The sequence below is a fragment of the Rhineura floridana genome, chromosome 15 (assembly GCF_030035675.1).
Source record: "Rhineura floridana isolate rRhiFlo1 chromosome 15, rRhiFlo1.hap2, whole genome shotgun sequence".
NCBI classification, from domain to species: Eukaryota; Metazoa; Chordata; class Lepidosauria; order Squamata; family Rhineuridae; genus Rhineura; species Rhineura floridana.
This window is the reverse complement of record NC_084494.1, coordinates 26,742,371-26,764,487: the sequence shown is the minus strand read 5'-3', so window position 1 is coordinate 26,764,487 and position 22,117 is coordinate 26,742,371. Positions and strand designations below refer to the sequence as shown.

The 22,117-nt window shown below is 45.3% G+C and overlaps 1 protein-coding gene across 4 annotated transcripts in view; it reads left to right on the top strand.

The window, feature by feature from the left end:
- Positions 1 to 1,564: 1,564 nt before the first annotated feature.
- Positions 1,565 to 22,117, top strand: part of LOC133370352 (retroviral integration site protein Fli-1 homolog) — a 48,264-nt gene continuing 27,711 nt past the window's right edge. For all 4 annotated transcript variants that reach the window (XM_061596542.1, XM_061596544.1, XM_061596543.1 and 1 more), the window contains exon 1: positions 1,565 to 1,704. In XM_061596542.1, the coding sequence (XP_061452526.1) occupies positions 1,687 to 1,704 (18 nt within the window). In that variant the 5' untranslated portion in view covers positions 1,565 to 1,686. The remainder of the gene's footprint in view (positions 1,705 to 22,117) is intronic.

The window sequence follows — 22,117 nt, the reverse complement described above, 5'->3', positions numbered from 1 at the left end:
TGAAAATGTCGACCCAGTATGCGGCAGCTGTGAAAAAGGCAAATTCCATGCTAGCAATAATTAGGAAAGGTATTGAAAATAAAACAGCCGATATCATAATGCCATTGTATAAATCTATGGTGCGGCCGCATTTGGAATACTGTGTACAGTTCTGGTCGCCTCATCTCAAAAAGGATATTATAGAGTTGGAAAAGGTTCAGAAGAGGGCAACCAGAATGATCAAGGGGATGGAGCCGACTCCCTTACGAGGAAAGGTTGCAGCATTTGGGGCTTTTTAGTTTAGAGAAAAGGCGGGTCAGAGGAGACATGATAGAAGTGTATAAAATTATGCATGGCATTGAGAAAGTGGATAGAGAAAAGTTCTTCTCCCTCTCTCATAATACTAGAACTCGTGGACATTCAAAGAAGCTGAATGTTGGAAGATTCAGGACAGACAAAAGGAAGTACTTCTTTACTCAGCGCATAGTTAAACTATGGAATTTGCTCCCACAAGATGCAGTAATGGCCACCAGCTTGGACGGCTTTAAAAGAAGATTAGACAAATTCATGGAGGACAGGGCTATCAATGGCTACTAGCCATGATGGCTGTGCTCTGCCACCCTAGTCAGAGGCAGCATGCTTCTGAAAACCAGTTGCCGGAAGCCTCAGGAGGGGAGAGTGTTCTTGCACTCGGGTCCTGCTTGCAGGCTTCCCCCAGGCACCTGGTTGGCCACTGTGAGAACAGGATGCTGGACTAGATGGGCCACTGGCCTGATCCAGCAGGCTCTTCTTATGTTCTTATGTTCTTATGAACTGTAGAAAACCCAACCAGTCGTTGTAGACATATTGAACTAGATGGAACAATGGTCTGACTTGGTATCAGGCAGGTTCTTTTGTTCCTGTTATTTGGCCCATTCCCTTGCTGCTGGTAGGGAGGTGGGGTGTTAGTGCTCCATTTTCATGTGCACCATGTTTTCCTTGGGAAGGGCTGTGGCTCAGTGGTAGAGCATCTACTTTGTATGCAGAAGGTCCCAGGTTCCATTCCCAGCATCTTCAGGTAAGGCTGGAAAAGACCACATCTGAAATCCTAGAGAGATGCTGCCAGTTAGTGTAGACAATACTGAGCTAGATGGACCAGTGGTCTGTCTTGGTAGTAGGCAGCTTCCTGCTTTCTGATCTGAGAAGCTAATTTTCAATCAGACATGAGCTTGTGCATCTTTGGTTTTAAAGAGCAAGTCCTGATTTTCATTGGGAGCACCCCTCTTGGTCCTTCTCCTTGGAATAAACCTAATCGCCTAAAGGGCCTAAATGAAATCCAACAGCCCTTTGAAGAATAAGCTCTCCCCCCCCCCCGGCATTCTATGTTTCCCTTACAACTATTTCTGTTGCGCGTCCCTGTTTCTTTCTGTCTCTGTTTTTCTGATTTCTTGCCCCTGTGTGCAATTTGAAAATGAAGGGGGGGGGGAAATGCTCACAAACTAACTGATGCTATTAAAAAAAAAGTTTCAGAGCCTGCAAGCTTGGTCACACCAATAGGAAACCAGCCCTGGCGGTTTGTGTGACTTCACTTCCCAAAATTAGACACACACACACACACACACCCGAGCCCTGTTCATCCGGCCCCCTGTGCAAGATCAGCCCCTGCCAATGCAACTGAGCCAAGCACCCATGGAACTCTAGGTGGGAAGCAACAGGTAGAGGCGTGCCATGGATTGCACCATCAAGGTAAGTTCTGGAGATGTTCCTCCATGTTCGTCAGCAGCTAGTTTTCTGGCCCCCTCCTCTGTCTCAAGCTTGCACTGTGCTGGTCTCTGGTTCAGTTCCTCTCTCTCTCTCTCATACACACCCAGCTCCAGAAACAGGGCCCCCCTCCGCTCTTTCCTTCTGGTACAAAAAAATTTCCTCTTCCTTCCCTTTCGTGGCGGTTGATGTCTCTGAGCTTTTAAAAAACCCAAACCAAAGCACCACAAGAGACGCCTTGAGCTCTGAATTGGAGAGCCCCTTTCCACTGCAGAGTCTGACCAACTGAGAGATTCCAGCCAGGGGAGAAATTGGGGACCCCACAAAAATCGTCATGCACTGAGACGGAGACTCCTCTCCCCCGGATCATCAGGGTGCTATCAGGAAGAGGATACTCCTATAGGAATGTCAGTGCTAGCCTGCCAAACCCCATAATTTCAGGGATAAAACTAAAGTGTGTGTGTGTGTCTGGGGGTGCACTGCAGCCCTCCCCCCAAAACTGGAGGTACTCCCCATCATAAAAGGTCAGTTCATTGTTTATTTTAACTTTTAGGTCCTATCAGCTTCTACACTGGTTTGCCTTTCCTGACTTTACCGTTTTACTATGAACTTTTAATTTTTTAAACATTTTCCTGGTCATCACAGATTTCTGATCAGGATTGCCCAATCGGTCACAGAGGTGTACTCCACAGATGCTTTTCTAGGCTTTATGAATTCTTTCTCTAAGCATCCACCAAAACCCTATGGAATTAAGATTTGCTTTTGTCTACCATGGGTGTGTTGTTGGAAAAACGGATGAATCTTTTGATTTGATTTGAATCCTTTCAAACTGATTGAGATAACTTTCCCGGCTCATGTCTTCCCAACCTTCCAAAAGCCATGCATTATTTTTTTTTAAAGGATTTGTAATCATTTTTTGTTTTGCATTGCTGCATCCACGGACAGGAGAATATTCTGTGGTTGGGCTGGGTGGGTAGATTAGTCTTGGCCTAATCTAGTTTTCAAAATCAAGAAACACTCAGCCATTTTTGTTAGAGTCAGGACCATGCAGGGAAGATGACATTGGGGATGTCTTGGGCCTGGACCCTGGCAAGATCCCTTTGGCATTCTTGACTGCTCAAGCAAATTCTTGGTTTGTATGCCTCTTCCAGGTTAAAGAGCCCACTGAGTTGACGCCCTTGAGACAATATTGTGTCGCTTTTGTTGTTGCATCTGCTTTATATAAAGCTCTTTGGAATGGCCATAGTTTGAAATGCAAGTTAATTTACATGTCTGATATCTTTACCAGACTAATGATAGCTCAATGCTATAGGGCGGTCTAAAAATGTAATTAAATAAATAAATATGGTGAATATCGTGGAGATCTTTGATAAAGGTGTCCTGGCAACCTTACGTCCATCTGTGACAACAGAAATAGTTGGTCTGTTTTCTTTTGTTTTTAAAAGCCCTACTATGGGTATCTTTTTTAGAATTCTCAGTAGCGTCCTCAACTAACCAAGAAAAAAAACGGCCAAATCTCCAGCTCCTGTTTCTTTAAGAGCAGCTTGATCTTCTGAAGAAAGCTATTAAAGTGTTTTGTAAGATCACCTGCTAATGTCTACAGATGGAGCTGCTGTTAAAGGCACATACCTTGGGGAAAGAAAGTTGAGACCTTCTGTTCTCAGGACTCATCCAGCAGTAATTAAATGTGAATTGTTTTCAGACTTGACAGCTGTAGAAAATGAAACACTGGAGCTGTTAGAGCATTTTCAGGGCTATGGGTCGAGTTGGCAACTATTTATTTTTATTTTATTGATACTGCCCCTGTGCCTTTTGTAGCATCCTGACCTACAGGCAACTCATAGACACAAAGAGATGGAAGGAATTTCATATGCTTAATTGATCAATGCCAAGCTTCAATTAAACCAGGAATGGGGAACCTGTGGCCCTCCAGATGTTGCTGGGGTGGACTCCAACTCCCATAATCCCCAGCCAGCATGGCCAAGGGTCAGGGATGATGGTACCTGTAATATAGCAACATCTGAAGGACCATAGGTTCCCCGCTCCCGAGTTACACACACAGGAGCAGTAGAAAATAGCTATCATGTAGATATCCAAGTCTCAGCTAACCCATGGGATCACTAGACAAGCTGCTATGAGTTGCAGCCAACTAAATTTTACTCAGAGTAGACCCACTGAAATGAATGGACCTAAGTTAGTCATGGCCATTAATTTCAATGGGTCTACTTTGAACAGGACTACCATTGGATACAATCCTGTGCCTTCACTTTACTCTCTGTCCCCCATCCTCCAAATATTGGAAGAGTATTATTTAATTTTTACATTTATATCCCATTTACAAGTTATATTAAAACTGTATTTTTACATTTATTTCCCCTGAGGAGCTCAAGGTGGAGTACATGGTTTTTCCCCTCTCCTCTCCATTTTATCCTCACAATAACCCTGCGAGGTAGGTTAAGGCTGAGAGGCATTGACTGGCCCAAGGTCACCCAGTAGGCTTCATGGCTGAGTGGAGATTTGAACCCTGATCTCCCATCTCCCAGGTCCTAGTCCGGCACTCTAACCACACATTGCCATGCCGGCTATCATGCTGCCCTAATGAGATGAACCCTGATGCATCAGACCAAAGGCCATCTAGCCTATTAACTTATTTCCTACTTTGGCCCATGAGATGCCTCTAAGAAGCCCACAAGCAGAAAACCTACTTGTGTCCATTGATAGCCTTATCCTTCATGAATTTCTGCAGGAAGGCTAGTGACATCTTGTCACATTGAATTCCACAAATTAATTGTGTGTAGTAGTGGGGGAGATATATCTATATATCTATATATATATGGTTTTTGTCTGCTCTGGTTTATAGGAGTGTTGTAAGGAGTGCAGTTTGTTGTAAGGCGTGCTTAAATTATACATGTGCCATTAACACATGTGGGGCAGAAATCCAACAGGAACTTTCTCCCCATGTGGAGTGGCAGTGCAAGGCTTCATTTGTTGGATGGCGCCCGCTGTGTAGCTGTGAAAAGTCGCAGAAGCCCTGGGGGAGGGGGAGGCTGGGAGATGGCTAGCCTGGATGGCAATTAGTTATCCCAGATTAATTAACCATGAGTACAAGAGTGTTATCTGGTACATCAAAGCCTCTGTAGATCATTGGCTTCTATTGCAGAGGTGCAAAAGGAGATTCCCCCATGTACCCACTCACTTTTGCCTCATTACTAAGAAGGAAAGAAAACAACCTTCGATACTCCTTTCCTGAAATGTAGAAGCAGAGCCCAAGGTTGCCAACTTTTTTGAAAGCACATGACTTCCCTCAAAGAACCCTGAGAATTGTAGTTTGCCCCTCATCAAGCTACAATTCCCAGCACCCTACAATTCCCAGGATTTTTGGGAGGACATCATGTGCTTTTAATGTGCTTTAAATGTGTGGCATGCACGCAGCCTTGATCTGCAAACATCAGCAGGGTGACGCGTTTGCCCTCCATGCTGATTGAACTGCCATTTGCACAGCAGCTGGCTCCTTTCTGCTGGTCTGTTGGCAACCCTTAGCTGGCAGCTGTGCTACTTACCAGCCTTTATTGTGGGACGGAGGGGGTATGATAGTTCTCTTTTATTGTTCTAGGGTGGACCTGAAAAACAACTGTAAACTTGTTCAAGTGTTTTAGGAGTTGGAGGAGTAAAATGTGCTGCTGTTTACGTAGTAACGATCCCTGTTGCGGCAGCAATGGATTTGGTGTGTGTACATGTACTCGATAAAAGAGAAACAATAGCTTGGAGAAAGCCTAGATCTAACTAACAACTCTCCCCCTCCCCAATGCTCAGGATTTCAGTAGCCAAACAGGAAGCTGCATCCCCATTCCTCCCCCTTCAGTTCGGACCCCTCCTCCATGGTCCCTTACTATAGAAGATAGGAGAGCTATTTAAAGCCCCCCTGGCTAAGAGGGCAGCTCCAAACCTCAGGTCCCCACCAGGCAGCCCTTATCAGCAACAACAGAGGCTTCCGGCTTTGTGGCCTCAGACATCCTGCTTCAGCTTCCTGTGTTAGCTGTCCCACCATCATCTCCAAGCTATGATGATTGCCACCCCCTCCCCGCAGCACCATCATGAACACCACCACACCAGCCAGCCAGCCTCGCATCCGAGCAACGTGCACCGTTCTTCATGCACCACAAAATCTAGGCTTTTTGTTTCTACGCTTTGGGGGTGTTTCATCCTCACAATCCTGGGCCTTAGCTCAGTTGTAGAGCATCTGCTTTGCGTGCAGAAGGTCCAAGCTTCAATTCCTGGGATCTCCAGGTTGAACTAGGAATGTCCCCTGCTTGAATCTCTGGAGAGCTGCTGCCAGTCAGTGTAAACAATACTGAGCTAGGTGGAGCAATAGTTCTGACTCAGTATAAGGAACCTTCCAATGTTCCTCATATTACATATGCACACACGCACAGAGTGCCACTTCCAGCTTTTAGAGGGCCCTCAAGCAAGATGCCTAGCATGGGTCTCCCTGTTGGCACTACAGCAGCAGGGATAATTCCGCTAGAAAGCTGAGGGTTAATACCATTTACAGTTAGTCAGCTACCCAAGAGGGTGTGTGGAGGTATTGCCTAGCAACCAGTCAGAAATGGATTCTTCCTTGCTGAAGTAGCTCATGCTCTGATTGGCTTTGTAGTCCTGAGGGAGTTTTCCCCTGCATGTTTAGTTGTTGTCTATCTTCCTGCTATGAACTAGGCCTCAAGCCTGTGAGAAAGGCAAACCTCTCCGTTTCTTTCACCTCAGATTATACCCTGTTCTTGCTCCGTTTCCCTTGTTAAAGTATTAGCAGGATTTCTTGGACTCTGTCTGCTTTATTCAAGTCACTGCTAGCACTCCCTCCCTCTGTGAGAGTACCTCCTCATTGCAGCAGTCCAGGGGGCTCTTCTCAATGGGGTCCCTGCTGAAGTGTGGACCCTCAGCAGATGCCCATCCATTCCGACCCTTGGCGCTGGCCCTGCACATGCATACAGTGTTGGTTCTAGGTGTTGGAAGACCCCTGGGCAAGATGCTGTTAGTGCCCCCTACCTTCCTTCAGTGCATTTGCGCTTCCTTCTTCCTTCTCCTCCTCACCATTACTGTTGCTGCCCATTTCCTTGCCTCTCCCTCTGGATCTAATCCACACCACCTCCCAGAAGGGAGAAGAAGGACAAGGCATGCAGAGGTTAGTATTCCTCTCGTTGCTCCCTCACTTAGAGAGGCCAGGTAAACAGGCGGCAGCAGCAATCATTGAGAGCAGGAGGTTCTGCAGCTCCCTATTAGGACATGGTCCTTGGCAGGTGCCTGACAATACCAATCCCTGGCGCTGGCCTGGCCCCCAATTGCTTCCCCAACTTCTCTGGTAATTTCTTCCCCAGTTGCCTATGCTGCCATAGTTGCTCATCACCATGAATTCTGGCCAATCCTAGCTGAACCAAGGGTTCACTGAGAGTGAGCAGGTGAGGAGAACCTTTGGCCTTCCCAATGTTGCCAAACTACAACACCCATCAGCCCCAGCAAGCCTGGCCAACTGCCAGGGATGATGGGAGCTACAGTTCAGCAACATCGGAAGGGCCAAAGGTACCCCACACCTGAGCTAGGCTTTTCATGGTGGTGGCAGTAAATGTGATTTGATGTGTTAGGGTTCTTGTTTTTTTGTAAACATCAGATTTCCCCCCCAAAGTTCAGCATGGATGTTACGCTTGCTTGCTGGGAAGTAATGTGTATAGGATCTAGGGATGGGTGAGAATTTCGATTCAGTTCGCATTTTAAGCAGAATTTATCAAATTCGCACTTTCCGAAACAATATGAGAACCGAACCACAGCCATCCTTAGAAATTCGCATTTATTAGAATTTTGGGGTGCAATTCGCCAACTAAACAACATTTACAAAAATGCATATATTAGGGGAAAGTGTGCATAAAGATGAAAACATGAGTGAAAATAACATGCAAAAAGGCATGAATGAGAAATGGCTTGCAAAAATGTGTACCTTTGTCAAACTGCCTACACAAATGTGTTTATTTGGAGAAATTCACTCTAAAATGGTGGAGAATTTCATGAGGATTAAAAAATAATAATTCACAGATTGCTGTAGAAATGTAGAGAACTGAATTTAAGACTGGAAAAATGAGAAACTGAGAGAACCGAAACTGACAGATCTTTCCATCCCCAATAGGCTCTGACCCCTTGGGGTGTGCTCAGATTAAATCACCTCCCCAACTTCTCCCCTTTCTTCCCCAGCCATGCTGCCATAGGATTAAGTTGCTTGTTCTGGAGCAGGAATGGGGAACCAAATGTGGCCCTCCAGGCCTCTCTGTCTGGCCCTTGGGACACCCTTCACCAGCCCTGTTTTGCGCCCTCCTTGCGAGGCTGGAATGTGCCCTTGAACTCTGAAAATGTGATGGAGGACTAGTACAGAGATTATATCTGCATTCACACCTCCGCCTACTTTTGCTTCTGGCCCCGCCCACCACCAGCGTGACTGTGACCGCCTTGGAAGTTTGCCCAGAAGGGAGTGTGGCCCTCAGGCTGAAAGAGGATCCCCACCCCTATTCTATGTGATTGGCTAAATATGTTATGGTTGCTAGGCAACCACAGACCTGCTTCCTCCTTCCCTGAACTCAGCGAAAGAAGGACAAATCTTTCAAAGTGTTGTGGCAACAGGAGGGCCAGCTACAACGGTATCCTCCCCCTGCCCACTGAAGGAAGGCACCGTTCGCCAACCTGGTGCCCTCCAGATGTTTTGGACTGCAACTCCATCAGCCCCATCATTTGTGGCTGATGGGAGCTGTGGTCCAACTTTCCCTCCAGACTTGCACTATTCTACAAGAGGGATTTGAGTGTTAACTGGCCGTTTAGGTTTGCTCAATGAAAGAGGATGAAAGTGCTCTGGCACATCAAATCCACTCCAAAACATACACCTCAGGTCCACACCGTACATTTAAAGCACATCCAGGGTACATTTCAAGCACGTGACTTCCCCCAGGGAATCATGGTAACTGCAAGAAAGTGCTCGGAAGTTGTAGGCTTGTGAGGGGAAAACCACAGTTCCCAGAATTCTTTGGTGGTGTGGAAGCCAGGGAGACTGACAGTAAGCGAGGCCAGAGCCATTGAGAGGCAGTCACCCCCTGATTGGTTGCAAGTAAGATGTCAGGCAGGTGGGAGCTGGCTGAGGGTAGGCAGAGGCTGGTGGCGCAGGGTCTCCATACGCCCTAATGGGCCCGCTTCCATTGGCTGTAGCATAACGTGTAATTTAGCACAGTCTCTACAAGTTATTTTTCATGCATTGTTCTTTTTCTCTCTGTGTCCACACGGCAAATCCTGATGTGGAGCCTAATCCAGATCTTAAAATATCCATAATCCTAATCTTCAAATGGGACTGCTGTGCTGCTTGCCTCCCCGCTCCCACACACACATCTCTGTGCACTAAACAGATCCACACCCACACGTGAGTCTAGCCCAAGGTGGAAAAACGGCTAGTTGCTCTACTCTGTCCCTTTGCGTTTTTGCTGTCTCACTCTCTTCGTCTAATCTTTTTAACTCATCAGTTCTTCGGAGTCAGGAGCCTTATCTTGCCCTTTGTATCTTTTAAAAAGCAACAGGCTTTTAAAGCAATTGTAAAAGGAGATACAATTTGGGGAAGGCCGTAGCTCTGCAGTAAAGCATCTGCTTTTCATGCAGAAGGTCCCACGTTCAATCCCCGGCATCTCCAGGTAGGGCTGGGAGACTCCCTGTCTGGAACACTGGAGAGCCCCTGCCAGTCAGTGTAGACTAAACTGAGCTAGGTGACTCAGAACAAGGCAACTTCTGATGTCAGGTGCACAAGAGGTCCTGCACCTTGAATAGCTGCGTGAAAGAGGGAATTTCAGTAGGTGGGGGCTTCATGCAAAGCATCCCAGCTAAAATTGTATCTTCTACACGGTTAGTAAAAGTGTAGGAGCCCTGACCACATTTGCATCTGGATACCATGGAGGGGTGGGGGAGGGTGGGGAAAATCTGCAGTGGGATCTGGGGGATCCTCTCCCCCATGCCATGGTCCTGATCCATTTTCTTCCCCAAACCATGGATTTGTGTGTGTTTTAAAATCAGGCACACCTCATCATGCCTAGCTTGACCCCTGGTTCTGTCTCTCATCGATCCTTTACAGGTCCTGCTGCTATAAGTCCATAGAGGTTGCAGGGGGAGAGAAGAAAGGAATTGTCCCTCTAGGTTCACCCTGACCTCTATTCTTTATCGTGCCCTTAGGTTTACACTGGTCAGAAAGGACCTTTAGAGAGCATAAGAACAGAGCTTGGGAGAGTTACTTTTTTTGAACTACAACTCCCATCAGCCCAATCCAGTGGCCATGCTGCCTGGGGCTGATGGGAATTGTAGTTCAAAAAAAGTAACTCTCCCAAGCTTGGCATAAGAAGAACCCTGGCGAATCAGACCAAAGGCCTGTCTCATGCAGACATACTGTTTCCCACAGTGGCCAACCAAATGCCTGTGTGGGAGCCCACAAACGGCACGTGAGAGCAACAGCACTCTCCCCACTTAGGATTCCCAGCAACTGGTATTCAGAGGCATGCTGCCTTTGAGAGTGCAGGCAATGTATGCTGCTCTGGGCTCCTTTTGGAGCAAGGGAGGGATACCAATTATTATGATGGGCAGGACTTTTTTGTGACAGTACTCACAGTTATGGAGTACAGGCATCTCTTTTTTTTTTTTTTTTTGCTGCCCATGGCAGCCATTTTGTACTGGCATCCACGACACTTTTTTAAAGATATGAGTACTGGCACCTCAGTTTTTTTTTAAAAAAAACACAAAACCTCCTCCACCTCCTCTTCCTACTGGTACCTTATATTTTTACCACCTCCCCCCCCCCGTATTATTGTTATTATTAATTCTTAATCACATTTATTACCTGCCATTCACCAGCAGGTCTCAGGGCAAGTTACAACACTTTAAAATTTAATATTAAAAACAATGGGAACAAATTACATTCACAGGAACAGAGGGAGTCCTGAAAACATACATGTGTCAAAGGCCAGGGTACAGAGGTGCATCTTCAGCATTCGACGAAAACTATACAGTGATGATGATAATGATACTATAGCTATAATAACTAGCAACCAATGATATTAGCCTTATCTTTCATGAAGTTGTTGTCTAATCACCTTTTAAGGCTGCCCAGGTTTATGGCTAGGGTTGCCAGGTTCTTGGCCTGAGACTGATCAGAGGTCTTCTGTATCTTTAAAGGTTGTGCAGGGGGAAGGGAGAATTCCACCTTGTAGTTTTTCTCATTGCAGTGTTGCAAGACCACCTGCACTTGGCTGACTTTCTCTTCTCCTAAAGATACAGGATCAGTCTCAGGCCAAGAACCTGGCAATGCTATTTATGGCCATCACACATTTTGTGACAGCAAATTCCATAATTTAACTATGGGTGTGCCTCTTTTTATCTGACCTGGATCATCTACGTTTCAGGTTCATTGGATGCCCCCAGAGGAAGAAAAATCTTTCTTCATGACATGTATAATGATAATTCTATAAACCTCTGTCATCACGTTCCCTGCTTAACGTGCTTGGTTCTGAACCAAATAACTCCAAAAGAAGAGTTTATGTACGAAAAGACTTAGCAAACAACAAGCCCTTTGGGAATACTTGTGGCTATTTGCTTATCTGAGCACAGGCAGAGATTTAGCAAGCGGTATTTTTTCCCCTGACCTGGAGATAAAAGGTGGTATAAAAGTACTAGTCCCATGGAAGAATAGACCCATGGAAGTTAATGGACATGATTAACTTAGATGACCTTGGGCCAGTCACTGCCTCTCAGCCTCACGAAAACCCTATTCATAGGGTCACCATAAGTCGGAATCGACTTGAAGGCAGTACACATACACACTCCGAGTAGAACTTAACTGACTACAACTAGGAATGGGGAAAACTTCAATTCAGTTCGTATTTAAAGCCAAATTGATCAAATCCGCACTTTCCTAAACAAGGTGAGAACCAAACCACAGCCATCCTTCAAAACTTGCACTTATCTGAATTTTGCAACGCTATTCTCCAGCCAAACAAGGTTTACGAAACATGCATATGTTAGGGGAAAGTGTGCATAAAAATGAATATACTGGTGAAAATAATATGCAAAAATGTATTAATTTGGCAAAATTGCAAGCAAAAATGTGCACAGTCAAAACTACTTACAATAATGTGTTTAGCAGGAGGAATTCTCAATTGTTGGAAATTTTTCATTAGGAATTTTTTATTTCAAAAAATAGCAAATTGCTGCATAAATGTGGGGAAATGAATTTAAGATTGGGAGAATGAGACATGGAAAGAACAAAAATGGACAGATCCTTATGTACATCCAATCTTAGGTACAGTCGCATCAGGTTTGCTTTTTTGTCACGTTTGATCAGTGTACATGATAATCAGTGCAGATTTACATCAGTAAAACACAGAACCAGAAGTATTGTAATGCAATTATGTGCACAAATATGGCAAGATGGGTAAAACAGCAGAAACAAAAACAAGAAACCAAGGCACACATGTGCTTTGGCAATGCAGATGTGGGGAGGACTTTAGGAAGTGAAAGCTGTGGTGAATGGCGTGCATGCATACAGTGCTCTCTGCAATATTTGGACTTTTAAAAAAACAATTAAAAAAGGAACAATGACCCTTTGAAGGCATCAACTCCAGTTTGAGAACAACAAAACAGGTAGTTTGGAACTCCAAAATCCAGGATTAAATTTGGATGAGGACAATTTTCAAAGCATTGCTACGTAAGGGGAAGTTCCTGGTTTATTCCCCTAGAACCCTGGCTTTCAAACTCTGCTCTGCAGAACCCTAAGCTTCTGCAGAAGCTTATCAGGGGCTTCTTGGGGGGCAATATCAGACAGTAACATAATAGATAAACTTTGAAAGACAGCTGGCCCACCACCATGAGTCAGCTTCCCCTGAAATGTACAGCCATAGAACATGCTGCTAAAACATGGCTTGGATGACCAGGTGCAAAAGAGGATAGAGTCTCCTGCACCTTTAGTAACTGTGTAGAAAAGGAATTTAAGCATGACAGGCCACATCTGCTGAAATTTCCTCTTCTACAAAAAATAATTAAAGGTGCATGAGCCCCATCCTCTTTTCCATCTCTTTGTCCATTCTCTCAGATCAGGTAGGGCAGCTTGTTCTGAAAAATAGTCACTCATGACATGTCTTGCTTGTGGAATTCCCAGACGCATCTGGTTGGCCGCTGTGGGAAACAGGATGCTAGACTAGATAGGCTGTTAGTCTCAACCAGCAGGACTCTTCTGATCATCTGAGCTGCTTAACAATGAGACCCCAAAGGCCCCTGGCCAGTTCTCTGTATGAACTTTTCCCCAGAATCCTAAGCAAAGTGCAGCAATTCTAAGTGGGGCAGACATGTGTCTTAATGTACAGAGGATAGTCCTGTGTTTTAAGGGCAGTCTGTATGAAGAGTTGTCCAGTCCCAGTCCAGTTTCAAGAGAAGGAACCATAAAAAAGGAAGAGCGGGAGAGGCCTCCAATTAAGGTCTGTGTGAGGCTGCCCTTGGCCCTGGTTCGGAAGCTCCAGCTGGTGCAAAATGTGGCAGCCAGAATGCTGATGGGAGCACATGGCCAACAACATGTGACACTATTTTTAAAACGTCTGCACTGGCTGCCCATCCACTATTGAGCCAGGTTCAAGGTCCTTGTATTGATTTACAAAGCCCTGAACAATTTAGCTCCAGGGTATCTTAGGGACCGCCTGAACCCTTATATCCCAGTTCAATCACTAGATCATCTGCAGGAGCAGCTTTGGTCATCCCTCGAGTTGGCGAGGCTTATTTAACATCGACACAAAACTGAGCCTTCAGTGTCATTGGCCCAATTCTCTGGAATACTCTGCCAGCAGAGTTTCAACAGGCGCCTTCTGTTTTAGCTTTTAAGCGCCTGCTGAAAACTTTTCTGTTCCGCCAGGCTTATGCAGGCAGTTAAGAACATGCTTTTTTCACAGCAATTGACCTTTGTTTTTATTGTATTTTTCATGTTTTTATTCTGTGGTTGTTATTGTGTTAAACATGTTGTAAACCGCTGTGGTGTTTTTAACGAAATAGCAGTATACAAATATTTTTATAAATAAATAAATAAATAAAACCAACAGTCAGCAGCACCTGGACAGCACTACGATGAGATATATTGTATTCCTATTTAAGTTGCAATAATTGCTTCTAAATCTGCGTCTACACATATAACTGAGTACATTTTATGCAAATGTCTCCTCTTTTTTCAGTGATGCATTTCCTCTCTTTTTTTGGCAATGCAGAAGTAGCCAAGAGTTCTTCAGGAGACAAGCTAACATGGAAAAGCTTTGTCAAATTACAAAGCAGACAGAGGCCATAAAGCCAGTTTTAAAATGCCAGAACAAATAGCAATGTGGCCTGATCTGGCGCTGGAATGATCATGGTATTGGTGCCAGTTGAGCTTCCATAGGGCTGCCACCAGAAAAAAGGCCCTTTCTTTTGACCGTGCATTCCACAGTGTTCTTCATCAATCAATGATACTTGGAGAAGGACCATAGCTCAGTGGTGGAGCATCTGCTTTGCAGGTCCAGTCCTTGGCATCCTCTTGGTAGGACTGGGAGAGAAGTGGGACTGGGAGACAACCCTCTCTGGAATCCTGGAGAGCTGCTGATACTAAGTGTAGACCAATAGCTCCCAAACTTTTCCTCCCATGGACCACTTGAAAATTGCTGATTGTCTTCGCAGACCACTTAATGATTTTTCTGCCTGTCATAGCAATTGTAATGTGCTGTGCTAGATTCATCAGAACTGATGTAATATGGTTCCATTTTTAATTCTATGTTATTGCTTCTTTTATTCCTTAATGTTGTATTTTATACAATTTGCATTCCATAGAGTAATAGTAGCATAAAAATACAACATAAGAAATAAAAGAAGCAATGCACACAGAATTAAAAATCAGTATGGATATTTAGTGTGGATATGCCATGGACTGTGTGAATGAAGCTCTGGGACTACTGGTTGTCCGTGGACCACAGTTTGGGAACTCCTGGTGCAGACATTACTGAGCCAGATGGACCAAGAGTGTGACTCAGTTTAACACAGCTTCTTTAATGCACAGGCAGGTGGGTATGGGAGGAAGCATACCTTTAGGTATTTGGCTGCCAAGCTGTCCAGGGCTGTAAAGGTAAGGGCCAGCACCTTGAACTGGGCTTGGAAGCAAATCGGCAGGCAATGCCTCCTGATTCATATGCTTCCAGACTGATTTCTAGCAACCAGATTCTGAACTCATTGAAGTTTCTTGGTCATCTTCAAGGGCAACCCCACGTCTAACACATAGCAATCCAACTGTGAGGTTACCAGAGCATGGATCACTATAGTCAAGCTGTTCCTGACTAGGAATGGATGCAGCTGATGAACCAGCTGAAGCTGGTGAACAGTATTCCATGTCACCGAGGCTGCCTGGGCCTCTAGTGACAATGCTGGATCAAGCAACTTCTTTCGATCACTAATGCACTAATATTATTGTGTCAAGGGGCCTCTCCAGACTGGTGGGGGTTTATTTTGCAGGTGTATTCTGTGACATGTTCTTAATACAATAATATACTCATTATTAGTGGATTTGTTCTGCTTAATTTATCCTGTGATGCATTCCCAATACTTCCATATTATCGCTATCTGAATGGGCTACAGTGCAGTGAAAACTGGACAAAAATAAAGCAGAACATTTGTGATATAAAAAGTTACAGGATTGCGGGAAGTTACGGGATATGCCCTGACTGGAAATGAAAACCTTTTGCAGGAGCAAACAGTATTGAAAGTGAGATTATGTGTGACCGCCACAATAGCATCATGAGCACAAATCATCATGAATGTGCAATAAAAAGGGCATCTGGAGGGGGCCAAGAATATGTTATAGAATGCACCTGCAATAAGACACCAGTCTGGAGGGGCCCCTGGAATAGTAATAATCTTATAGTTAATGTTAAGTGAAGACCTTTCACTTTCTGTTCCTTGGTGCAAACTGTTATGCATCTCTTCTTGGACTTCCTCAAAATTGTTCAAAACGCCTGCCTCAAGCTCATCCCATTGTTCTTCTAGTTCATTTGAAACTGACTGTCCATTTAAATGGCATTTCTGTTTATGTGTTACACTGGATTGTCTGCTCAAGGATCTTAAACTCCCCCCTCCTTTTCCCAAATGTAACAGGGAAGATCTGATGGAGGCGGGGGAATCTATTTTTTGAACCATCAAGGTTAACTTAATTGTCCTCTAAGGGTATGGACAGACTTGTAGCTATACTGGTTTTAGAGCGTGTCCACCTCTGTTTTGTGAATTTGGGTGCACATGACCATTAGCCAAACTCTGCCCTTTTTTACTCCAAAATATGGGATTTTTGAGTTTGGATGCATTTTCCCTTCAAGCCAGCTTCACACTGACTTGAAAACTGGTCGATCAACCCATTGCAACTCCGAGATGTGTCCAATGTAAGTACTTTGCTGTGGGTGGTCCTAAAAGGTCTGACATCAGCAGTGGGACTGTGCGTATTTCAATCAAACAATAAAGATGTGTACAGCTGGGTGCAGTTTTGTTTCAAACTACAGCCAGACAAAAATAGTCCTGCTGCTTTTTAAGCAACTAGTGTGCACATAGCCACAGTCAGGGGTGTGAACCTGTAGGTCTCCAGAAATCAGCTTTCCTCATTCCTCTGATGGCTGAGGCTGATGGGAGCTCGAGTTTCCATGCGGAAGTTCCAATCTGAATGGCTTGTGCCACATGTTATTTTGTAGGAGGAAGGCCCTTTGTATTTTCAACCTCTGTCACCAAAATGTCTTGTCCAACCCTACTGAATCTTGAAAAAGTGGAGAAACCCACATGGGAAGATATGTTCTCTCTGTTTTATTGCTAGGGTATAATCTGGCTTGGAGACCACAGGGTGTGCATAGAGATGCATATATTAGTGAAAATGGCATATTTTCACTATAGCATTATATAAAGTGAGGTGTAGTGGTTAGAGTGTTGGACTGGGATCTGGGAAACCAGGGTTTAAATCCCTGCTCGGCCAGGAATCTCACTGGGTGACCTTGGGCCAGTCACTGTCTCTCAGCCTAACCTACCTCACAGGGCTGTTTTGAGGATAAAATCAGGAGAGTGAGAACCATGTTTTGATGCCATCTTGAGTGCCTTGGAGGAAAGGTGGGATATACATGTAATAATAACAAAGGAGAATTACTTTGAAAAATTGGTATATTGGGAGAAATTTGTCCTAAAATGCTGATAAATTTTCATAGGGATTTTTTTTTTTTAATGTGCAAACCGATGTGGAAATGTAGAGACCTGGATTTAAGAATGGGAATGGAAATATCATAAGAGAGTGAAATGGACAGATTTCCCTGTTCCTGTTCAAGGGCAAACCATGTATTTAAGGTTATATGTAATTTGGCCCTCAGTGGGTCAGTTTCTGCTGGGGAGATTATACCAGGCAGAAATCTGGATGTTCTCTTTTTCAATGTCTCCTTCTGTGGCACTTGAAATGCCCTCATGTATGTTTTGCTTTGGAAATGGGTGTTGATCACTGTAGCGTTGTACAGGCACCCAATTTGTCACACGTACCTTTTTGGGCTGTATTCTAGTATGACTGAATGATGCAACTGTGCATCCCCCTATTTGTGACCACATACACTCAGATAATATCTGTGGACAAATCCATTGCCACATGATTCAGTCATTTCTAGTCACTAGCTTTGAGAAGGAGTTTGATCAGGAGTGGAGAACCTGTGGCTCTCCATATGTTGCTGGACTCCAATTCTCATAAAATCTGGTCAGCATGGCCAAAGTCAGAGATGATGGGAACTGTAGTCCAACATCTGAAGGAACACAAGTTCCCTGGCGTAAGCCAATAGAATTCAAGCGACTTGTAGTTTGTCAGTGGCACAGAGACAGGAATGCTTAATATCTGATGCTTTAAGAGCAAGAGGGACCTAAGGAGAAAGGTGTTTTTTTTCCAGCGAGGTGCATCACCTAACTGTGGCCTAGTTCTCACTCAAGTGATAAATCTGTTTCTCGACTGTACCACTTCAGACTCCAGGCAGGGATTTACATGAAAATAGAGGGTTTTGTCCTAGCCTTCTTTCCTGATATGCTAACTTTCTATGTGCAGGGGGGAAAGCCAGCATGTCAGGAGGAAAGGAAGCTAGGGGTAAAAAAAACTTTTCCAGGCATCTGGTTTTCTAAGTACTGGTGTGTGTTTTTTTAATTAAATTACAGAGCCCTACCTGAAATTTGACATGGTACAGAACAAACATGGGGTACTCATCTTAGTGAGAATGAGGTCTAAGGTACCCCAGTAGCAGAACGTTTGCTCAGGCAGGGTGTGTGCAAAGAATGAGCGAGCTCAATGGGCATGGAATGCTGACTGGCTATTGGGAGGGGTAAAGGGTAAACTGGGCGGATGGGGATGAAATGAAGTATCCTGGAGAAGGGCATGGCTGGCTGGCTAGAGTCCTGATGAGGAGCACTCCATGCCGCAACATTTTCTTGCAGGTCCCACTTGCATAAATGGTTTGATCTCCTTGGGCCCGACAGCTTTTGCTCTGTGAACAGAGGCAGCAGGCACTTGTACATCGAAGGGGCCAGGAGGGAGAGAAACAAACCACATCTCCCTTTCCCCTGCATCTGATGATAGCATCTCCCACCAGTGGTGCCTGCAGAAATGCCTGCTCAGCACCCCAAAGACTTCTGCTTTTGATGCATGAAGGAATTTGCAGCAGCCTGGCATTGGGTGTTGGGAGACAGGCGCTGCATGCAAACTCTCCTGCAAGACAGATTTTGAGCCGGGGGGGGGGTTGTTTTGATGAATGCCCCCAGAGGCACAGAGGAAGAGCACCTGCTTTGTGGGGGGGGGGCAGGAGGGCATGCACCATCATGTCTTTCATTTCAAAATGTCTTGGGGTGATCCTGCTTCAAGCCATGCTTGTGGGCTTCCCAGAGGCATCAGGTTGGCCGCTGTGGGATGCTGGATTAGATTGGCTTTTGGTCTGATCCTACAGAGCTTTTCTGGTGTTCTTATGTCCCTGTGAAAGGGCTTTCATAAAAATCGGGCAAGAAGGACTCATGCTCCTATGAATGCAACAGTATGAGGTGGGGCCAGTGGAAGCTGGTGGCTCCGATGTCAGTGAGGCAGGGAATCCGCTCCGGGTTTTCGCTTGAACTTTGAAGGAGCTGTCCAAGGTGCTGCTCTACTGACATCGGAGCCACCAGTCTCCACTAGGTGGGAGTAAATCTCTGTTGGTGATCCCACGTGGCTCAGCTGCACAGCTCATATCTACTAGAAACCGTGCATTCAGTGTTGTGGGTCCAAGCCTGTGGAAATCCCTCCTGGCTGAGATTAGGCAGATACCCTCCTGGCTGAACTTCAGGCGCATGGACAAGACTTTCCTGCTCCAACAGGCATTTTAAGGTAGTGTTTGGGTTTCTTTTGGGGTTTTATGATGACTTTTCCTTGTTTTATTCTCTGTCAGTCCCCAAAAAGGAGCGTTCTGGGAGTGGGACAGGGGCAGGACCAACAGAAGGGAGACTTACGCCATATCCTAGTTCCATTAAGTTTGGTCATGTGACCTCCAGTCCTGGCATAAATTAAGCTAGGAGAAAGTTCAGCTGGCTCAGCCGGTGTTCTCCCCTCCCAAGGGCTCCTGAATGGAGTTAGGATCTGGTGTACTTTAAAGCATCTTAAGTTAACCTATAATAATAATAATAATAATAAATTTAATTTTTGTGTCGCCTATCTGGCCGAAGCCACTCTAGGCGACGTACAAACTAAAATTCAGTAAATTACAATACAATACAGATAAAATACAATAAAATCAGTATGATCATTAATCACAGCAGCATGAAATCAGTTAGGGCGATCAATAGATAATAAAATATCCCAAAAAAGTTAGCCCTCCCCGGAATTCCTGAAGGCCTGTCCAAAAAGCCAAGTTTTTAATGCCCGGCGAAATATATTCAGGGAAGGGGCATGGTGAAGATCGAATGGGAGGGAGTTCCAGAGAGTGGGGGCCGCCACTGAAAATGCCCTCTCTCTAGTCCCTACCAACCTAGCTGTTTTCGTTGGTGGGACTGAGAGAAGGCCCTGTGTGGCTCATCTGGTTGGGCGGCTTAATTTGTGGTACTGGAGGCGCTCCTTCAGATAAACTGGGCCGAGACCGTATAGGGATTTAAAGGTTAATACCAACACCTTGAATTGGGCCCGGAAAACAACTGGCAGCCAATGTAGGTGAAATAATACTGGCGTGATGTGATCACGGCGGCGGCTGTTTGTAAGCAACCGAGCCGCCGCATTCTGCACCAGTTGTAGTTTCCGGACCGTTTTCAAGGGCAACCCCACGTAGAGCGCATTGCAGTAGTCTAATCGAGAGGTGACCAGGGCGTGTACCACCAGTGGGAGCTGATGAATAGGGAGGTAGGGTTGCAGCCTCCGTATGAGATGTAATTGGTACCAAGCTGCCCGGCTCACTGCCGAAATCTGAGCCTCCATGGACAGCTTGGAATCAAGAACCACCCCGAGGCTGCGGACCTGATCTTTCAGGGGTAAACTCACCCCATTAAACTGTAGGTCAACAGCACCCAACCTCCCCCTGTCACCCACAAGTAGCACCTCGGTCTTATCAGGATTGAGCTTCAGTCTGTTCCTTCCCATCCATCCACTCACGGATTCCAGGCACTTGGACAAGGTCTCCACAGCCATCTCTGGTGAAGATTTAAAGGAGAGATAGAGCTGCGTGTCATCTGCATATTGATGACATTGCAGCCCAAAACTCCTGATGATAGCTCCCAGCGGCTTTACATAGATGTTAAATAGCATGGGAGAGAGGATAGAACCCTGTGGCACTCCGCTTGTGAGGGGCCAAGGGTCTGAAACCTCATCTCCCAATGCTACCTGTTGATGCCTGTCAGAGAGAAAGGAACGGAACCACTGCAAAACAGTGCCTCCTATTCCCAATCCTTCCAGGCGATCTAACAAGATACCATGGTCGACGGTATCAAAAGCCGCCGAGAGATCCAGGAGGACAAGAAAGGTGGATTCTCCCCCGTCTAATGCCCTCCTCATATCATCCACCAGAGCGACCAAGGCTGTTTCAGTACCATGTCCAGTCCTGAAACCCGATTGGTATGGATCCAAATAATCCGTTTCATCCAAGTGTGCTGCCAACTGGCCAGCCACCACTCGCTCAATGATCTTCCCCAAAAACCTATAGGATTGTGCCCTAACATTCTGCCAGTTTCCTCAATATTGGAGTGCTCCCTTAGACTGCAGGAGGGGAATAGCATTCTTTTCTTTTTTAAGTTCCCTCCAAGAGGAAATTAGCATACCAGGAAGAGGACTGCGACAAAACCTTTCTCTTTTAATGTGGTACTTTTTCCTGTTATTTTTTTCCTAGCAGATTGTTTGTTTGTTTATGCATGGAGGAGCATTCAGAAATGCCATCCCATTCTGTAGCCTGAAGCCGAACCATCCAGAATTGTTTATTTATTTATTATTACTTTTATATCCCACCTTTCCTCCAAGCAGCTCACGGTGGCATTCATGGTTCTCCTACTACCAATTTTATCCTCACTACTGCCCTGTGAGGTAGGCTAGGCTGAGAAACAATGACTGCCCCAAGATCACCTAGAGAGCTTCCTGGTTGAGCAACCTCATTCTCATGCACTTGTCTGGGCCAATCTATGTAGGACAGGATAATCAATATGTTGAATATGGAGCTGCTGTGTTATCAAGTGCGATCCTATATATGGCTACTCAGGAGTAAGTGTGAATAGGATTGCAGCGTAAGGATGTCAGTCCTCTTCTGCACTCACCCAGTTTCCAATACATTTTATTTCAAGGACTGATGACAGCTAGGCTGGCCATCTTTTGAACAAGCCCCTGCAGCTGCACCCTTAACAGCCATTTGATCTGGAGGGATGAGCAGGTGATCATGAAAGGACTTACCTGCTGCTATCTGCTTAGCAAGTGTCACTAGAAAAAGTAAAAGTACCCAGGATGAGGTGCTTCCAACCCTCTGCTCCAACTAGTTGGAAACTGTAGCTGGTGAACCTTACAATTTCTTATTTATTTTTATTCCATTATTTTTATTAATACATTTATTGCTCCCCTTTCCTCCAGGGAGCTCATGGTAGTGTACACGATTCTCCCTTTCCTCCATTTTATCCTCCCAACAACTATGTGAGGTAGGCTAGCCCAAGAGACGGTGACTGTCCTAAGGTCACCCAGTGAGCTTGGTGGCTGAGCGGGGATCTGAACCCTGGCCTCTCAATCCTAGACCAACACTAACCACTTCACCACACTGGCTGTGTAGACTTGGGAACACAAGAGAGGTGGATTTCTTTTGTGATGGAT